The sequence below is a fragment of the Caenorhabditis elegans genome, chromosome X (genome assembly GCF_000002985.6).
Source record: "Caenorhabditis elegans chromosome X".
NCBI lineage: Eukaryota > Metazoa > Nematoda > Chromadorea > Rhabditida > Rhabditidae > Caenorhabditis > Caenorhabditis elegans.
Window position 1 is genome coordinate 10,747,996 of NC_003284.9, and position 21,274 is coordinate 10,769,269.

The 21,274-nt window shown below is 34.4% G+C and overlaps 2 protein-coding genes and 2 non-coding genes across 4 annotated transcripts; 3 read left to right on the plus strand and 1 right to left on the minus strand.

Moving 5' to 3' along the window:
- Positions 1-841: 841 nt before the first annotated feature.
- R07A4.5 lies at positions 842-909 on the plus strand. The gene has a single exon (NR_072034.1). It is a non-coding gene; the product is annotated as an Unclassified non-coding RNA R07A4.5 (non-coding RNA).
- Positions 910-3,650: 2,741 nt separating this feature from the next.
- On the minus strand, positions 3,651-9,713 carry R07A4.4 (Apple domain-containing protein). Its single transcript, NM_077396.8, has 16 exons — positions 9,558-9,713; positions 9,372-9,508; positions 9,287-9,323; positions 8,631-8,832; positions 6,713-6,883; positions 6,592-6,660; positions 6,470-6,544; positions 6,009-6,168; positions 5,769-5,831; positions 5,658-5,725; positions 5,265-5,436; positions 4,923-4,982; positions 4,750-4,871; positions 4,313-4,394; positions 3,925-4,011; positions 3,651-3,875 (listed from the first exon to the last, which is right to left on the minus strand). Exons 1-16 carry the CDS (start codon positions 9,668-9,670, stop codon positions 3,772-3,774), a joined length of 1,722 nt encoding a protein of 573 aa, NP_509797.4. The 5' UTR covers positions 9,671-9,713; the 3' UTR covers positions 3,651-3,771.
- R07A4.3 (uncharacterized protein) lies at positions 5,708-10,157 on the plus strand. The gene is made up of 7 exons (NM_077397.5): positions 5,708-5,833; positions 6,910-7,008; positions 7,061-7,130; positions 7,179-7,445; positions 8,104-8,181; positions 8,229-8,411; positions 9,919-10,157. The coding sequence occupies exons 2-7, from the start codon at positions 6,922-6,924 to the stop codon at positions 9,996-9,998; spliced, it is 765 nt and encodes a 254-aa protein (NP_509798.2). The 5' UTR covers positions 5,708-5,833; positions 6,910-6,921; the 3' UTR covers positions 9,999-10,157.
- Positions 10,158-20,876: 10,719 nt separating this feature from the next.
- On the plus strand, positions 20,877-21,079 carry T05A10.8. The gene has a single exon (NR_072035.1). It is a non-coding gene; the product is annotated as an Unclassified non-coding RNA T05A10.8 (non-coding RNA).
- The last annotated feature ends 195 nt before the right edge of the window (positions 21,080-21,274 follow it).

Genomic DNA, 21,274 nt, shown 5'->3' on the forward strand with positions numbered 1-21,274 from the left:
TTTTTTTGAGTTCAGGGGGATATTTTTCATTGGTAAAAATTTCATTAAGTAACTTCACAATAAAGATTTACATAGCACGATTCAAGAAACAATCCCTTGAGTTCTGCGGTCAAGATCGTCATTATTCAACTCAACATTTTCCGAATCCGGAATATATTTTTCGTTCTAACAGAAGAAGATATTCAAGGAAGCAAAATGCGTAGTGCTCCGTGAGAAACAACGCGACGTTTGTCAGAGCAACGCAAGGTAACAAGACAACAGAAAACACAAATGTTTGGTGATCATACTGCAAGCAATTTTTCTTCCATTTTTCATTCACATCGAGTGTGTTGTTATCAGTTGTTAAAGACAGCCATCGGAAACATATATTTTATGCTAGTAAGGGTCGAATGACGCTGCAACGTGATGAGAAGGAAAACAGCAATAGAAAAAAAGCATATCTGTCAGTAAATTTGTCTTTCACGGTTGAAATGTACTTCATGAATTTGTGTGTTTTTTATTTTATTTTCATGAAGCCGGATAGACGTTTAGATTATAGAAACAAAATATGACTTTAAAAATTTGGCTGCTTGAAAATTAGTTCCTTGACGAATATTCTGCTTGGCAACCTTTCGAAAAACGGAGCTTTTGAAAAATATTTGAATAAAGAGTTAGCTTCATATTCTAGAACAAGTTTCAAGACTATGAATTAAACTAAAATTGCATGAGCCTTTCGAATTCTCAATGGGAATATAAAATGATCATGGAGGTCTGTTTTATTTCAAAATTCGAAAATTTTTTGGAATAAAATGGAGCGTCAGTGTTTGTGTTTGGATGTTTCGGCATTCTCATGTTCCATAGAATTTTGATGCGTATCACAACTTGAGAGGGTATGCATACACATATCTTTTTAGTGATTTTGTTCGCGCATGAAAACACTACATTATTTGCATAAAGAAAACAAGAAGAAGATAAGTGTGCAACTTTTATAATTGTGAAATTATTGAATAAAGAAACTGAAGTCTTGACTTTCGAGAAAAAAAAACGGAAAAGATACTGGGAAAAAAACGATGGCATATAGTATGCATGTCAACCAAGCATTATACAACATCGATTTTCATGCTTGGAATATGGGGAAACAACGAACTCTGTTTTCAAAGAACTAAACATTAAATAAAAATGCTTCATTATCAGTATAGTATCAGGCCGGGGGGTGGGAGGGGGGAGGGAATGAGTTTAACTCTCCGCCACGGGAAAATTTTTTGCGAATTTTTTCATCCCAAAAAAAAAGGAAAAAAAAACCTACAGTACCTTTTATTATTAAATGAAAACGACCATTTATAGGCAAAATAGGTATAGTTATGAAAAAAAAAACTCCCAAATCACTTCAAACCAACTTTTTTTGAAAATTCTTTCAGAAACTTTGTTGCAAATTCCAAGCTTTTTCAGAAGTTATTAACAACATCCCAGTAGGTGCCAGAAGCTCCGAGCAGTTACAGAAAACCTACAGTAACTTTGTGCGTATTTTATTATTAAATGAAAACGACCATTTATAGGCAAAATAGGTAAATTTATGAAACTTTGAAAACTCCCAAATCACTTCAAACCAACTTTTTTTGAAAATTCTTTCAGAAACTTTGTTGCAAATTCCAAGCTTTTTCAGAAGTTACCAACAACATCCCAGTAGGTGCCAGAAGCTCCGAGCAGTTACAGAAAACCTACAGTAACTTCGTGCGTATTTTATTATTAAATGAAAACGACCATTCATAGGCATCTTTCAGAAACTTTGTTGCAAATTCCAAGCTTTTTCAGAATTTACCAACAACATCCCAGTAGGTGCCAGAAGCTCCGAGCAGTTACAGAAAACCTACAGTACCTTTGTGCGTATTTTATTATTAAATGAAAACGACCATTCATAGGCATCTTTCAGAAACTTTGTTGCAAGTTCCAAGCTTTTTCAGAATTTACCAACAACATCCCAGTAGGTGCCAGAGCTTCGAGCAGTTACAGAAAACCTACAGTACCTTTGTGCGTATTTTATTATTAAATGAAAACGACCATTTATAGGCAAAATAGGTAAATTTATGAAACTTTGAAAATTCCCAAATCACTTCAAACCAACTTTTTTTAAAATTTCTTTCAGAAACTTTGTTGCAAATTCCAAGCTTTTTCAGAATTTACCAACAACATCCCAGTAGGTGCCAGAAGCTCCGAGCAGTTACAGAAAACCTACAGTACCTTTGTGCGTATTTTATTATTAAATGAAAACGACCATTCATAGGCATCTTTCAGAAACTTTGTTGCAAATTCCAAGCTTTTTCAGAATTTACCAACAACATCCCAGTAGGTGCCAGAAGCTCCGAGCAGTTACAGAAAACCTACAGTACCTTTGTGCGTATTTTATTATTAAATGAAAACGACCATTTATAGGCAAAATAGGTAAATTTATGAAACTTTGAAAATTCCCAAATCACTTCAAACCAACTTTTTTTGAAATTTCTTTCAGAAACTTTGTTGCAAATTCCAAGCTTTTTCAGAATTTACCAACAACATCCCAGTAGGTGCCAGAAGGTTCGAGCAGTTACAGAAAACCTACAGTACCTTTGTGCGTATTTTATTATTAAATGAAAATGACCATTTATAGGCATCTTTCAGAAACTTTGTTGCAAATTCCAAGCTGTTTCAGAATTTACCAGCAACATCCCAGTAGGTGCCAGAAGGTTCGAGCAGTTACAGAAAACCTACAGTACCTTTGTGCGTATTTTATTATTAAATGAAAACGACCATTTATAGGCAAAATAGATAAATTTATGAAACTTTGAAAATTCCCAAATCACTTCAAACCAACTTTTTTTAAAATTTCTTTCAGAAACTTTGTTGCAAATTCCAAGCTTTTTCAGAATTTACCAACAACATCCCAGTAGAAGCCAGAAGCTTTGAGCAGTTACAGAAAACCTACAGTACCTTTGTGCGTATTTTATTATTAAATGAAAACGACCATTTATAGGCAAAATAGGTAAATTTATGAAACTTTGAAAATTCCCAAATCACTTCAAACCAACTTTTTTTGAAATTTCTTTCAGAAACTTTGTTGCAAATTCCAACCATTTTCAGAATTTACCAACAACATCCCAGTAGAAGCCAGAAGCTTCGAGCAGTTACAGAAAACCTACAGTACCTTTGTGCGTATTTTATTATTAAATGAAAACGACCATTTATAGGCAAAATAGGTAAATTTATGAAACTTTGAAAATTCCCAAATCACTTCTATTTATATTTCTATAAATTATGATAATTATGATAAATTTAGAGTTGAATCTAGAAAGCAGAAACACCACATTGAAAATACATAATTGATACTTTTCAATAATATGTTTTACTATTTCGATCAACTAGAATAAGGTCCTTCTCTGTCTTTGTGAGTGTAAACTCCTTGTGTTGTGTGCATTAGAGGCTGCTGCAAGTACAGCTTTCAAAAAGTGCAGACGCAGTTTGTGTGTTAAAGTCGAATACTTTCTTACATACTTCACAATGCTATTTTTTGAAACTGAAAAATATGTCAAATTGATTAAAAAAAACTCCAACTTGTAATAACTTCTGTTTTCGTATAACATAGATGGAAATTACATCCAAACTCAACGAATAACATTCAAATAAAATTCCAGAAAATGTTTTCAATTGAAAGTTTATTTTATGGGAAACGGTTATTTACAAATAGTTGTCAATATAAAACAATAACTTAATAAATTTTGAATGAAGTGAAGATCTGGTAGGCACAATATATATTACATTTCAAAATGTGTTGAGTGCTTGCGATTGTTGTTGGGGTACTTGTGGAGGTCCAAAGAACTCCACGGAATTTTTCGGCGCTTGTTTGACAATGTCTATTTTTTGAGCTGTAAGGTAACATAAATTTAAAACTTATTTCGATTATTTGTCACGTACGGAATTCAATAACGGTTGGATTGGCATCAAGTTGCTGTAACAATTTCTTTTCAGCGTCAATTTCCTTTGCTTGTGCTGCTTGGTCTACTGAAAACAGTGTCAAAATATAACTGATAAGTGGGAGCTTTTCATTTTTGCAATTTTATTACAATATATTCAATTTACTTTTCAAAAAAAACCATGGAAACATTGAATAATTCCTACATTATGTTTTTGGCAGAGTTTACATTTCATGGTTTGAGAATTCATGTTAATCAGAAACGGTTCTGCTTTTTTCTGCATTTCTCTGTTAAAATACCGAAAATCCCTGACGCCAGTGTACATCACAAAAGAATGTATCCAAGTTTTCTATTATTTCTGAAGCACGAAAAAAAAACCAATAAATTACCAATCGCTTCCTTTTGCTGTTGCTCTTTAATGAATTTTTGCAAGGCTACATCAAAGTTGTTTGACGAGAAACACGGCATGAACTGAAAAAAAAACGTACTTTTATAAAAGGACGTCCCATTAATTGTACCATTTGCATTCATGACTGTTCTATCAATTTGAAAGTGGGACTACTTTTGGTGTGTTCCTTTAACCCAAAAAAAAAATTTAAATGCGAAAATTGGCAACTCGACAATGTGCAAGTATTCAACTCAGGCTTCCAGCTAATTTTGTCAAAGTTCTTGCAATTCACCTGTTCATTTTAAGCTTAGTTTGGCACCACTTGTTTTTATAACATTTTGAACCCGAATATATCATGCATATAAGTTTTGAAAAATTCTACAAAAGTTTTCGGCTCAGTATTCAAAAATTAAATAACACTTTTTTAATGATTAACACCTGTATAATTTCATTGCAACCATTGCAAACTCTTTGTCGGCTTCTCGTACTTGTCTTCTCATCACAATGTGTCCATTCAGTCCATTCGGACGTCACTGATCCAACACCAACTTGATTGTCAGCTGAAATGTTTAGTAGAAATATTCAATCCCATGTTATTTTAACCATAATACCTGCTACAGCCGGTTTGTTGAATGGGTTGGGAGGGATCATCGCTCTACTGGCAAGTTGCCCTAAATATTAGGTCATACAGTAGCAGCATTTTAAAACTTGAACTTCCGGCGTCTTTAAAAAATACTGCAGTTTAAAAAAAGCATTAAAATTAGAGCACACAATTTTCATGTAATCTTATCCAGCCAATAATCTAGGTACTGATAATTCAGGTATAAAATTTTTCCAATTTTATGTTTTTTCCAATAAAACAAACTACGTTTCTAAGTTTCGAATCGTTAACTTTCTTTTTTTTTTCATACCACTCGATTCTAAGATGAAGCATTTTCCCGAAACTATCATACCTGATGCTGCACTAGTCACACATGAACCAAGTTCGACATAATCCACTTTATAAGCTAGTTCCGGCGTGAAATACTGGTTTTTTGTGTGTCTGGTGTGAACATTAAGAATGCAGTTGAGTGATGAAAAGTCCGGATAGTGCAGAATCGAGTGGCATGCCACAGAACGGAGTGTCTGAAAAGAGCAGCTTTAAATTTTTGAAGTATTAATTTCCAATAAATACAAGCAGAATATTGATTCCGTTTGATATGATTGCGACAGTCAAATCCGTAACTAAAATCATATCCATTTCAATATTCTGAATACCAGTATCTTCATCAAAAAGGGATCATTGCAATACAAGTAACTAATTGAAAAATAACAGTCAATGTATCACTCTCCTAAACTCCGCCCACCTTCGCTTTTATACACTCCAAGACGCATTCATTCTCACTGGCAACTGAAATCACTTCGGATGCATGCCCTGAAATTCAATTTTCAAATATTCATTTTCGATATTTTCTCACCTAATAGTATGTGTTGTGGTATCCTTCGAAAGACATCATCACACGACATAGGTAGCACAGTGTCTGTAAGTTGTCATAGTTTAACTTGCTGTTTATTTTTTCAATTAAACGTAGAACATGAAGTGTTTGAATAACTAATTTGAAAAAAATGAATTGGTGACAACAAATTTATCACACTCGACATATTCTTTTGAGCAGAAACAAGAACTACTATTCTGCGTTTCGCAAAATGAAACTTACCCGGAATGCAGATTTTCTCAATGTAAATCACATTCTGATTTGGTTTGTATTCAAGATATCCATTTGGATTGATTGCATCGGAGTAGACTGAACACTGTCTCGTTGCTCTGTTGAAGTGCGCAGATCTGCACAAAAGTGGTAGACGTGATCCATCGGCATACTTAAAAGTTTGTATTGATCGCTATTTGTTTTCTATCACGAAGAACGTTAACTTTTTTACAGAAGTATTAAATATCACTATTGACTTAGTTAGATCATTGGCGTTTACCTAAGCCCATTATTTTCTCGTGTCCCATTTTTCAGTTACGTGGTTGTGTGGAACCGTTGAATCAAAAGCGTATAACTCTAACTCCTCAAGCACATAAATCTGTGCCATTTTATGGATTTGGTTTCCGAAAAAGAAATTACTCCGAGCCTTTTTAGTTTTGCATTGCCTTGCTTTTGTTTTAAGACCAACCTACCGTGCTGACTCGACATGCTTGAACGCACTGCTCTAGAATTGCCACTTGGAATGTGATTGTAGCTTCGCGTGATACCTAAAATTAATTATTTTTGAGCGTCATATTTTGATTATATAGTTTACCTCAACACCTTCGATGATTTGTACTCTTGAGTGTTCGCCCAGTGGACAATCTGGCACAATTGGAAGAACCTGAACACATTTAGTTGCTAGCATTATGTTATCTCCAATAGTAAACAGTTACCTCCACTGCAAAGTTGCGCAATGTGTTATCAAACTGTTGTTGTTGATTAATGTTATCTATTGGTTCAGCCATCAATGCCACTTTTTGTTCTTTTCGACTTTCTTCGGCACCTCCAATTGTGTTGCTTACTATCTCGAATTGTTCATTTGCAATTTTCTTTATTTTTATATCCTGGAATGATCGTGGAAATTTTTCAGATGGAATCAAAAATGCAAATTGTCAACTCTACTCCAACTATAGAGAGTATTTTGAAACTAAAAGAAACTCCGATTCATACAACAGATCCTATTCAAAACGTAACTTTTTAAAAATATAAACGGATGTCACAAAGTGTACGAATTTTTCCAGATTACTCATACGCTTCCAAAAATTGCCCATGGAGTTCCTCCCACATTTGCCGGACTAGAACCTAGAAACGGTAAGCATCAAAGCAAAAACAAAACACATTACAATTTCTTCTGATCAGCTCCAAATGTAACCAATAACACTGTGCAATCTTCATCATCATCATCTTCTCTTAATGCGCACTTGGCGGCCATGATAAGACAATACGACGTTTTTGCGAAAAATGCGAAAAACAAGCCCGCCCCCATAAACAGCATCGAATTGTCTCCTCCACAGCCACTTAAACCAACTGTGATCAGACCGATCGCCGTGAATGGAACGGCATGTATTGGAAAACCGTTGATGCCCAATCAACAACTACTTCCAATGCCTTCTACGACGTTGTCAGGTAACGATAGATCAGTTGATACCATACAGTTTCAATTATCAAACATAAGAGTTGTTTTCGTAGAAAAACGATTCATTCACGATGCAATTCATTTTTATCAAATTAACGTTATCTAGTAAATTTGTAGTCGAAATAAACCCAGTCTGCCGAGAGTACTGAAGATTTTCTGATTAAAAAAAGTTATTTTCAGAACCTAGTTTATTAATTGAATATACACATGAATCCTTAAAAAAACTCCACTATACCAAAAGTTGATACACCAAACATTCTAATAACGCACCCCTGTCAAATTACATTAAATTTGTATTTTTGATAACTTATCCAATTTCATGAAAACGTTAGTGGGTTGTTTAATGATGGAAAATGTTTTTGAATTGTTCTATTCTTGAACCGGTTTTCAAGGTTTTCCTCCTCTACCGGAACACACTTCTGAGCATTCCAAATATCATCAGTTGCACAGATAAGAAGATCTCAAGGTCTAATAAAATTCTTAATTGTTTACTAACGTCTGGCTAGAATAGACTATTCAAAAAGATACAAACCAAAACGGTCGCATTCGAATAGTGACCGGGACCAACAGTAATTTACTTGAAAGTATTTAAAAAATAGCAGCATTTTAACTTCAAAACAATTAATCAGAAAATAATGCATGTTTTAGGGTCTCCGCATAACACCCAATTTCCATTTCCAAATTACCCTCACCTACCTGGATATGGATGGCCATTTCCACCGTTTGGTAAATTGTTCCAAATTACTTTTTTCAAATACTATGCAAAGTTTCAGTGAATCCATTCATGCCATATGTTCTTTCACCCCTCCAGTTATCTCTACTTCAAAATCAGTTAGGCATCAACTCGCTAACAACAAGGACATCTGCACAACAACCAAACCTTGACAATTCTAATAAGCGAAAAGCGACCAGTCCGTTACCCGTGGATACTAGAAGCAAGCGGGTAAAAGAAATAGGTGAGAAAAAGATTACTGCATTACGCGAAAAGAGTACATCTCCTTGCGCGAAAAATCACATTCCGACTACGATGAACAGTCATTGGCATTCTGGAAGAATATTGACATTCTGGAAATAGCCCTATGATTGAGCTATCATTTATCATATGTGCCACATGCACTAGGTTGTAAGCGTTCCCAGTAAATAGTGTAACTCAGAACGAAAAAATAAAAACTCACTGGCTTTGGCCTCTGGGGTGTTGCAAGTTCTCCAGTAAATGTGGGCGATTTAACTGGTTTTAAGTCAAGCTGCTGAGATGATTGCGTCAGTTGAGATGAATTAAGTACTGAGTGAGAGAGTTCTGATAAACAATCCCAGTTGGGAATAAGATGAGTTGTGTCAATTGTTGGTAGTAATGAAGCAATAGCACACTCCGTGTTTCTGAAAAAGATTATGAGTTTATACTTTTGATAATGTATCACATTTATAAAGTTTATCTTTTCCGTACAATCATATAAAGTGTTTTAAATTAAAACTTGACCATAATCAGTGTACCCAACTATGTTAAAATGTCTGACATCCGTTTTATTCAGTTGGGTAGATGGTGGAGTAGCGCCAGTGGGGAAATTGTTAAAAACCACTCCTCTGATGTTAAAATCACCAAATATCATTAAAAAAATGTTAGAAATTTTTTATCATTCAGAGAGTTGCAATTACTAATTCTGCCACTTTTTAACAAGATTTCATCAGTTAGAGCTCCATATTTTAAGCAGCCACCATTAAAATACGTGTAGACTTACAGTTAGGAATGTGTAGTTAAAACACAAAAAAACACAATTACAAATTCAAAAAAAATTTCTCGTTTAAAACTTGCTTGTTTAAAACTTTTGCTTACCCTAGTGCAATCTCCCTTTTTTGCATTTCCTCGGAAGCTGAAAGACGCATTTTAAAGTAATGAAGGTCTGAATCAATCAACTCACTTGTTTTGTTCATTTGCAATGGAGATGGCACATTGAATATTTCACAAATATTCCGGTAATAGTCGTATTGAATAGTCTGACATTGGGTGTTATACCGAACACATGCAGATTCACACTCTTCCAATGTGATTGAAGTTCTAAAGAAAAAAGGGATAAATAAAAATTACCTATTGAAAACTGTCTTGCCGTGTATCTATAGATTTCCCACAAGATATTCGAATATTTTTGTGGCTCACAAAGCATTTATTTTTTTGAGCTTGAACTAGTACGAATAATAGAAAAATTGGCAACAACCGCATGATTTCCTATTAGCGGAACAGTTACCGACTGAACAGTGTTAGTGTCAATGTCCACAAGCGGGTCGATTGATTTTAAGAGGATTACACTGCGGATTACGGTCACCGGTTATACTAAGGGTATGCAGCTAGGTTGGCTTGTTCGCCGGATATAGTAAAAACTAGATTCATAAATGTTCTACTAATAAAAATTGAAATCTACTGCAGAATGAAACTAAGCCTTTTTGAATATAATGAAGGGACATTTTCAGAAAAGGATGTGTACCAAATGAACCTTCACCAAACAACACAACCTCAGGCAATAATGGCATTCCAATTCAAAAGTGATTGAATGAAATTCTTAAAACAACAACAGAAATACTTTTACTTTACAGTGTCTTATTTTTCGCTATTCACAATTTTCATTGAAAACACCCTACTAATTATTTTTGCATTTCTGATTGAAACAACTGATAATTTGGTGCCGTCTAAAAATAAAGCATTATTGTTTTTCCAGCTAACTTAACTTCAAAGCAACGATTACTATGTTCAGTTTGACTTTTATTTGTGTTAAAATGCTAGTTTTGTTTCAAAGAATCTACAATGTCATGTATGGAAACCGTCGGTAATCAAGAGACCTTTCACCGCCATCATTGTGAATTCGATTTTGCGAAATCTCGATGACTTTTTGAGAGAAACCTAGATAGATTGTGCTAAAAATGTTTCTGGGTTTGAAACATTTTGAGTCGCAGCTGCTGGTCGCAACATTAGTCAGTTTTATTGATCACTGAGCCTCCTTCACTATCACTTTGTGAATGAATGGCTTCGCTGAAAAAGAACGTTTGAATAATCCAGAGAAAGCCTATGAGATTCATGAGATCCTTTGAAAATTATGAGAAATAGTATAATCCCACAGAGTCTGTTCCTCTCCACCTTTCTCTGTCTCTCGAATTCTGATAACTGATTTTGTCTCGTTGCCGTGACAATTTTCCTTCTCTGTTTTCTTTATTTGATTTTCCATTTTCACGTGCAAAGTCTGGGAATTAGGCGCCACGGGATTGGATTATCCTATAATTTGTACGCTATTCATCATTATTCAAGCATCCAATGTCCTTGGGCATTCTTAAATCTGGAAATACTAAAAAGTTTAGTCCCAATAGGAATTTGACTAGTAGGTACGTGAGTCGACGTGACAGATATGTATCTATCGATACGCAGCCACATAGTTCAGTAGAAGCACTTCCGAAACTCCCAATCTTGTGAGCTTTTATAGAAAAAAGAGAAAGAAAAGAGGGGCTCGTGACGTGACAAAACTCATTTTTGAGATGCGACATCTTTCCGTTATTTTATTCTTATTCTTCTCCAACCTTACCACTTTCAATTTTCTAAGCGAAGAAGCATCATGCTCTCTCTATGTTTCAGATTATTTGAATAATAAAATGTTAACGGTAAGCTTGCGAAGACAACGTTTTTTCACCATTCTGAAGCTGACAGAGTATTAAATAAAAATTTTCTGACAGACCAAAATTTTTCTATGCAAAAAAAATTTTATTATTACACTGTTACACTGGTTTATTCTGTTTTGTATTTTGTTGTATTTACCGTTCAATTATTTTATTTATCTAGACTATGGAAATAAGTAAGGAAGCTGTCAGCTTCATAATTATTCTTACTCACAGTTGAACTATCTCTATACGTCAAATTATGTACATCGTAAAGGCTTTTCAAGATGATATTTCTATATTATTATATGAGCCACTAGTGTAAGAAATGAGCCATTCCAAATATAAAATTCCTCGTCAACATCATTACTCCATTTGATATGACGAAAGGAAGATTTATCAAAACTCACAGATGTTTGGCTTATCCGAACGCTTTAGAAAATATACTTTTTCTGATTCTTTTATATACATATTTATTTTATATAAAATAAAAGAGATCTTGAATAATCAATCTGAAGACTTTCATTGGATTTTTCAATGAATTCTCGTGGATTATTGTCTATTACGGCATTTTCAATTTTGGCATTTCCAATTATTGGGTTTTTGGAATTTGCATTGCAGGTTTACTTAGGTCCTTCTGTTTACTTGAGCATTAATAGAATTTTCTGGTCAAACCAAGAATCTAATCAGAAATGTGCACATGTACTCAATTAGAAAAATTTTCCATATTCAATTGGTCAATGTAGTGTTAAGATAAGTGTTAATAAGTTTTTGCTAACTTCAAAATAATTTAATTTTCGAAAACTAATACCGGTAATTGAATTGATCACATTGCTTTGGTAGTCTCTGATCAATTTTTGCATGATTTCAAATTGATTATAAAAATAATGCCATATGTTTTGCGCTGTTATCACCACAAGTTTGTCATATCTATGGAAGTGTGCATATCGACAAATACCAGTTTGATAGTTAAAAAATACTAAGAAAATCTGGAATTTAGCGCCACCAATTGTGTGGAGCCGGGGAAAATGTATTCTGTACTTCCTCTATTGATTTACAGCCTCAAATATACTTACCCCAATCAGTATTGTACTCTCTATTAGCGATGCAGGGTATAATGGTCGTGCGCTGACACGGTGCCAAACTATTACACTTTGTGAAAATTTTGGTAAATTCGTCATTTTTTCAGAGTATATTTAACTTGAAAACAATAAAATAAGTGATGAAATCATAAAAAAGTATGCACTTTTTAAAAAAAAAGTCGCGGAACGGCCCATTGTTTATTCTAGACAAAGATTGTCAAATTCTCCAAAGGAATTCGGCTCAGTCTCAAAGCTTTTTTTACTTTCGGAAAGTTACAATTGCAAGTTTCACTGAAATTTTCAGATCTGCCTGAAGAGTTGGCCCCGTCCCCGCATCTTTTCATTTTCTGATTTCCACCATATTTTTTTATTACAATAAAGGGAACAGCAGTTGAACAGCTAGTAAAAAAAATAATAAAGTAAAAATTGCGATAATTGTTTCTTAATAATAGTTTTGTACTAAAAAATGGTTGATATTTATAGACTCAATTAGAAATATTCAAAATCTAGTTTGATCACAATTTCAGTGTTCTTAAGAAGAGATATCATAATGTACCGCTTTCATATAAATGTACCGTAACAGCTACGACAATTCCATGTTCTGATATATTCGTAATAATTTTTTGTATTAATTTCAAACACAAACTATGTTCTTCTGATCTTGCAAACTACATCCTTCTGTCATGACTTCAATGTGAATTACGAATTACGAAATTCACGTGGCTCCACCCATTGGCGCAAAATTATCAGGTTCCACGAGATATTCCCGAAAATAATCAGGATTTGATTATGCCCATTTCAAGTATATCATTACATCGACTAATGATATGTTTGGCTCTTTCTCTTTTTCTGGAATTTGCCTAACATCCAATTAAAAAATTTGGGCAATCGCTGATAAGGTTTGATTTGCCATGAAACCTTTAGAACTCTCATAAACTTTTTTTGCTGTGTAATTTTTATAATCATTAGTTACTACACGTGTGCCATTGGCACCGTCGTGCCTTTCTGTGGCACACCAGGCATTGCGAAATTTCAATTCTTGTGAGTTATGCTCTGATGTTATTGAACTTTTTGTGTCAAGTTTTCGTTTTCTTATCAAATAATATGCTTTTCAGTAATCAATTTAGATTTACTATATTCAGAAAAAAAAGTCAATCGGTTACATTATTTTGTTTTGTCCACACGCGATCTTAAGCGATGTACACATTTATGTATTTTCTCTAACTAAAAACTGAATGCACGAGTTTTTAAAAAGATTTGTTATAAACTGTAATTTCATCTAATTCTTTCCCAAAACTGTTTTTTTTGCGTATGGTGAAAAAAAAAAGTGCAACTGTAAAATACATACTTCGTAGACGTCTTAGATGAAAAGATTGAACGACTTCATTTATTTTTTTAAGAAGGAGTAACGGTTCAGTGTATTCTTAAACAGAAAAAAAAACGGCTTCAATGGGGCTGCTGGAATTTTTTGCCATTATGTGAATAAGTCGATCTAGAGTAAATTGAAACAAAACCCCAGAACCCTTCCCTACCTTTTATATTGACTATGAAAGGCAAATCCAATACTTGCTCTACATTTTAGTTCGAAACCACTTTATAAAACCTGTCTTCGTTGATTATTCACAAATCTTGTTGGCTTCTCGATTTCTATTCCGGGGTGCATTTTCTCAACTGCTGCTTCCGTGTTACCATCCGCATTTTGCCTTTTTCTTTTCGTTTTGTAATCATAACGTTTTTTCGAATTTTTTAAAAACTTTTTACTTTATAAACAACTATAGACAACTTTATAAAAATTTCTAGTTTTTTCCCCGTCCAGATTCTGCCTCGCTACATTTTATCATTGCATTTTCCCATGATGCTTCATTTTTTTGATTGTCAAATTGTTTTTTGTTTAAGTTTCTCTTGTTAGTTTGCTCTTAACGGCGATAAGAAAAGTTTCTTCAGCACTTTTCACTTTTCTTGCAAAACGTTGAAGAATCTGTGATGACGAATATTTGATGTTTTGTGTGCTGAAAAATTGAGTTTCGGGGAAAAAATCAAACCACAAACGGATATCTCAAGTTTCTCAGTTCACACTTCCGTTGCCCTCCTTTTTGCTTCTGCGCCATTTCTTACTTTTTTTTTCTTTATTCATTCAAATCATTTTGCTCAGTGGAGGATTTTCTTATTAAATTTAATATTCAGTTTTTAATCTTTTGCCGAAAAATTTTGTTTGTCGTAGGGATTAATTGAATTGAAGACTTTGATTTGATCTGTTTCAATTTTCTTTTTGAATTAAAAAGCATTTTTTTTTTTGTGCTACCTAAAACTTTGTAATTCCAGGTTTTAGTGATATGCCATTGAAAATGTCGATGATAAATGGGAATAATTAATTTCACTATAATCAACAAAATATAAATTCCAAAAAAAAATTTTCGAACAACAATTTTTTCAATTAGTCGTACTCACATAAAATCAAAGTACTTACTATCAAAAATTAAAAAAAAATCCGTATCTTAAAATTTTGAAAAGGTAATATCTTGTGATTTATAATCTAAGTTAACGGATTAATCTATACAATTTAGAAAGAAAAACTATATTTGAATGAAAGCTAGTTTCTACAACTTGGAAAATATGAAATTGTGACATTTTAACCGATCGTTCAAAACGCTATGTACAACAAATTTAGGAAATTTTCTAGCAGCCACAATATAAAGACAGGTAGTTTGGGGTCAGTTTAAATTAATTTTAAAAACTGACACGTTGCTCTTCCTTCAAGCACAATCTTATGTTGATGTGGGTTTCACTTTGCTTCTCTTTAATTGGGAGCCATTCGGAAATAATTGTTGAATAAGTTATAGCTTTTTATTTTAATCCAAGTCCTTTTCACTTCTTTTTCACAACTAAAATCAAATAAAATCCCTATGTCACAGATAAAATTGGGAACCTAACTTCAAGCTGAGGTGATTCAGCTGCTTTGCTCCGGCTGCTTTGGCAAAACGACAAGAATAAACATATCAGGCTGTCGAGGTAAGTGTGAAACACGCTCATTTTTATTCGTTAGCTCACACAATTTATTTCCTACATGCCGAAATTTTTTAACAAAAAATTGTGTGTGCTTTTTTTTCAAACATCTACTTCTTTTACTTCACCTTCCGCCCTCATAAATAATGCACTTAGCGGTCCGTCGGGCTTTTCCTTTTCCTTTAAATATTAAATGTTTTCTTTTTTTTTTTCTCACAAAAAAAATTCAGAGTTTCCAAATGTCAATCTCCTTTCTTCTGTTTTCTTCTTTTCATCTCAGTCTCTATATTTCATTGATAAATTTGAGTTGTATCAACATCTCAATTGAGTTGATACTTATTTTCTGCGCTTTTGAAATAAGATTCGAGACTGAAACATTCAAATACAACGCAAAAAAGTAGAGAGCGCCCCTGCCATAGTAGTGCATGGATTGAGAGTGCTCATTTCCTTTGCAGCTCAAACTTCCGGTTCTGAGGAATGCTAGAGTGTTTGTGTCAGGTGAGGGCGTGAAAACATTTTAGAAATACATTAAAACAATCCAAATGAACGCCGGATGTCAAATACTCCAAATGACAAAAGTTTTGCGTTGATAGATATTATGAATTTTTCATGCGTTGGAATGTTTTTATAATATTTAAATTATGAGAAAAATATTGATACCGTTCACAAACATTTCAGCAAAAATTGATAATGAACCCCCTCATATTATGGCACTAAGTTAAAAGTTTAATAAACATCAAACTGGATATTGTTTTGCATTTAGACATCATTCCTGTTGATGGTATTACAGTATAATTTATGTGTATCCGTATAAGATTGAACATAAATTTAATTTAAAGCAAAACACTAATTTTTAGTTATTCATAAAGTATATGTTTCTGGAAATTATTAAAAAGTTTACCTTAAAATATGTTTTTACTTATAGTAAAATTGTCAAAAGTATCTGACTTTTGCTGTTTTTGAGGACCAAACTGTAGGCGCTTTTATTGATGTTTTAAACTGTAGAAAACTAATAATCCAAGTAATTTAAATCCTAATGAGAACAAAAATGATAATTTTAACTTATTTTCAATTTTGCAATCACATAATTATTTTATGTTCCACGTTTTTTTTCACAAAATAATCAGTGAATACAAATTCTTCAGAGAACTGTAGTATTGAAAATACGTCTAGACAATGAATTTTTACCTACATCTGAGTATTTTTCGCATTCTCTTGATTGCAGTTGTGTCTAAAAATGTATTTTCCCATTTTTTGCCTAGCTAAAGTCATATCCGGTTGAAGAAATTTATCAGACGTTCACAACACATTGGTAAAAACATGTATTGTACTGGAAACAATGACTGGAATAAAGGAAACTAGTAGGCTAATAACTCGTGACTAGTAAGATGTGATAAAATGATGATTCATAGCACCTTCTAGACAGAACAAATTTGTTTTTTATTAATTATGATGTGTTCATTAAGGGAAAAAGTTTCTCACAAAATTTTAAGGCCAAACTATAAACAAAACTTACCTTCGAGAGATTATTTCACAGAAGTATTCAGGTTTTCTATATTTTTTTTCTTGTTCACGACATTTTCGTTTATCATTACTTCCACGTCTAAGCTTGTTTAATACTTGAGAAAATTTCATGAAGTGCGGATGTGACATCTTATGAGGATAACGTGACATCCCCTTAACCCACAAGAGAAAACAGATCAATGCAGTTAATCATCTTTTCATAGATCAGAGCTTATCAAAATCCCACAAGTAGGCGGGCTTAAATACCACATCTCTAGATGCCACTGAAAATCGATCGACATTTTCCATATTTATACCTGCAATTGTTGCAAAAAAACATATTTTTCAGTTCTGACAGTCAATGAAATTACTAGTAACGTTTGATTGGTGTTTCAAAAACGCATTTGTGAATCATGAAAGGATGATCAAAGTTCTGATTCGTTTTTAAACCATGGGAATAAATATAGTTTCGTTTTAAAAGCCCATCCAATATTCAATTCTTTACAATAAAAAACTGAGTCAGCGCAATGAGATTTTACCTATAGATTAAAGAATGTCTCACGTGATTCAAATGCAAAATAATATTGCCAGTTTCAATAGTTGAGAGACTTTTTGCAGTTTCTCAATGGATATTGTATCATTAGTTAAAGATTTTTGATCTTCAGCACTGCGATACATGTAGGACACTGTTTGACTTTGCATTGCCCTCGGAGCTTTTCTTTCCCACCGAAACACGTTTAGAATTGTTGAAAGAAGGAGAATGAAAAAAGAACGTTAGCAATATTTGTCCAGCCACGCAAACAAACAAGTTCATTTTACGCTATTCTCTCTAACTTGTGCAGAGCACTTTTCAAAAGTTGATCTGGTGTCTATAGACATTTCATAAATTGTAGTTGAATTGCATATTTAGAACATTCCCTAATGTTCTGATACATAACGAAACGATACCCTTTGAAGGTTGTGTTCTTCTTATCACTATTGTATTATCTTCTTATCTGTCCAGTCCTTCTGGACTTCTTTCTGATCATCTCTCCATAGTTTTCCATGGTGATTTTAGCATGGTAAAACGTAGAGATTTAGGTGTGTTACATACACATTTAGAAGTGGTATTCTTTTTGTCACATTAGTTTGACAAGTTTAATATGTTGTATATGTGAATGAATACTCAGGAAATTGAAATATACAAATAATATTTTACTTATAGTTTTTGTGATGAATAAAGTAGCAAAAAACGAACGATTCGAATATTTTTTATGTATTATGAAAAATTGAATTCATAGTCGTATTCCCTCCTTTCTTTCCTTGTATCAGTAATATTATCTTTGTATTTTTTTTTCTTTATTTCTTGCTTTTTGCATTGATGTTCAAATACATTGCGGCTGTTTGCGCATTCCCGGTATGCGTTGCCGCACTCTCCGCACCTCTCTCTAGTCTATCGACCAACCTCCCTCATCTTTCCTTCACCCACGTCGATTACTCTCTTCTTCAACTTTGTGGCCGGTCATTTGCTGCGTCTCTTCTCCTCGCCACTTTTCTCGACGGTCTTTTCCCTGTCAGTTGATGAGATTAGGAAGAAGAGATGAAAAAGAAGCAAAAGACGACGAGAGATGGGACACTGAGAAAGAAAGACAGCCATCACTTTCTTTCCGCTGCCCCGTTTTGCCTTATCTCCCCTGTGCTCTCCGTTTTCTTACAATGTCTTTTGTTCGGTCTGAGTCTCTTCGCTCGCACACTCACCGCACATTAGTCAGCGCCCCTGCACACTCTCATCGTATTACATCCCTCGTTTCTCTGCGTATGTTCTCTTTCTAATGCCAGTACTCTATTATATGTTTGAGGTATGCGCTCCGCGAATCGCATAGTCTTTCGTTGATTCTCACTGTATCACACAAATGGACGTTTGTATGTCCTCTCCCGTAGAGGTGGGAGAAGATGAGGAAACAGGAGGGGGAGAGAGGGTTCTTTTCCAAATGATACAACGTTTTGGTGGTGGCAGTGATCGAGATGATGTCGGTTCTGCATTTTGATGTTGATGACGATGTCATTGATGATCATTCGATCACTTTTTTTTTGCATATTTCAATTGAATTCCAAATTTCGAGACGAAATTAACCAGTACATCATACATCCTTCCTCTTTCCTCTATTTTTCCTCGTGATGGCATTTGTGAAGAACGTGTGTTCAACGTCACATTTCACTCTTTTTATTTCATTTTTTTCCTTCTTTTTCTCTATCTCTCAACTTTTTCAAACGTTTGGGATCTATTTGAAGCATGAACACAAAAAATTTCGCATTTCAAAAACCTCTTCAATTTTCAATATACTTAAGTTCTTAGATATTCGCAAAAATGGCAATCTTTTAAAGTATTTTAAATGCATTTAAATGCAATGTATACGGCGTAAGAGTTATTAGAAGAATGCGAGAAACAAAGAGTACGAGAGAGAAAGAAATGGACGTCTCGTCCTCATCAGATAGGATTAGATCTCGTTTGTGTTTTGATTTTCGTCAAGGTTGGGTCATGCAAGCTGTGTCTATTTCGGTGTCTGTTTCTTTGCAGTTATTTGCGAATGACAATAATTGCGACACAGTAACGAAAAACTTTTGTACTCAAAGAGCACGAGTTTAACTATGAGATGTCTGTGTGCGTTGCGGGTCGCGCTCATCTTCATTGACACACAAACGTATTCCCAAACAATGAGAAAAAAGAAACTAAATAATCTTTCCCTCTTTTTCCTCCTTCTTTACCCAACTGCTTGTCCCTTAACTTCTTGTTCCCGCCGATTTTTTGTTTCTCTGTCTCGTTTGCCTTCATCTTTTTTTGCAATTTTGAGAGCGCTGAGCGCGTGTGTCAAAAAGTTCAAACACGTCATAAGTTTCCTTGTTGATCTGATCCTCCACGTTTCTTCAAATTGTTTTCTTTGGAATTTTCTGAAAAGAGTTCACACAGTTTATGATTGTCCCGATGGTGTATACTACATAACGTTTACTGTACAAATAGATAGATGATTTATAAAATGAGGCATGAATTATATATTGTTCCTCCTTGAGTGTTCAATAAAATCAGCGTGCTCTTTGAAAGTAAAAGCATTTGAATATGCCCTTTAGGGAAATGGGCGCCATTATGTCGTTCACCCCGGCGCCATCACGTCCGTTTCTCTCCTACAACTGCCTCCTCTGTCTCATCTATCTTTTTTCCGTTGTTGAATACATAGCACTTGAGTATTAGGGGGAGAAAAAGCAAAGACGGGGAAAAAACGAGAAGTTCAAAAGTGTGGACTCCGCCTAGGCTGACATGCGGCACTTTCGTCCCGTTTTTCGTTTTTCTGTTGCTTCCGAAAAAGAACAAGAGCCCTGTGCGCTGTCTCGACGGGTCCCAGCATTCTCCGTCCTCCCACTCCCGAGGAAAGAAAGGGGGAGAATAGTGGGGGGAAGTCGCGTTGTTTGGCCGCGAGCCAACAACCAACCACCGAAAAGTTAACAAACAACACATTCATCTCCTTCTAAACTTTTTCTAACTTTTCAATCCTTAAAAGTTTAAAATTAAGTTTGTTGTTGAGTTGTTGAGCATTTAAAACGAAGTGAATATTTAAATTTTACAAATTCAAAAACTTTGAATGGTGACTCCATATGAAAATTTAATAAAATAGTAAAAAAAAAACAAGCAAACGTTACTGGGGCAACCCCGACATTTCATCTTGTGGCGGTGTTGCTCAGAGGCTCCACCGCTTGTAGTGCAAGTTGGGGGTGGAATGGCAGCCGACGACCACACGGCAATCCACTCAAACTCATCAAACCGCTCACCGCACCATTGCGCTTCGTGCGTGTGCCCAGGGTCATAAGAAGAAAAAAGGGAAGAAGGAAAAAAGGAGAAAAGGCACTGAAAAAAGGAGTAAAAGGAGAAGGGGGAGTTAGGAGAAAAGAAGGGAAGGACCCGGTGGTGCGCGTTTGCGTGGTTTTTCTCCTTTTTTCTCGGATCCATTGAAGATGATCTCCAACTTTTTTTTCGCCCGTTTTCTAAATTTTCTAATCTTTCCATCTCTAATTGTTGATGTTGATAGATTTGGATAGCCGTTGTGAGTGTATCTTCTCTCTTCCTATTTTCTTCTTTTTAACGTCAGGGAGTCTCGCGGTCTTGGAGGAAACCCCAAGTTACCTCCAGGCAGACAGAGTTTTGATTCAAGATGGGTTATTTTTAAACAGTAACAATAGAACAGCAGTTGTTATCAATCCACCAAAAACTGGACAGTTGGTAGCAGTAACACAACAAGTTTTGAGTGCACGTGCACTCATCCTGCCTCATCATCTCTATTCCTTTTCCCAGTCCAACTCGACTCAACATAATCCCTCTCAGACTATTTTTCCCCACTATCCTTTTTTCTGTCTCTAGTTTCAAATTCACACTGAAAAGTTCATTGTTCGCAGCCATAATCTATTGGAGGATTATGCGTTTTTTTAGTCTATTTCAGACCTGCAATTTTCGGTTTCCAATCCATTTTTCTGCTGTTGATTTATGTTAATCTCATCTTCATTAAAAGATTATCTTCTCTTTGTGACTTTTTAAATTTTATACAGCTTTTTTGAAAAAAGTTTTCGTTATT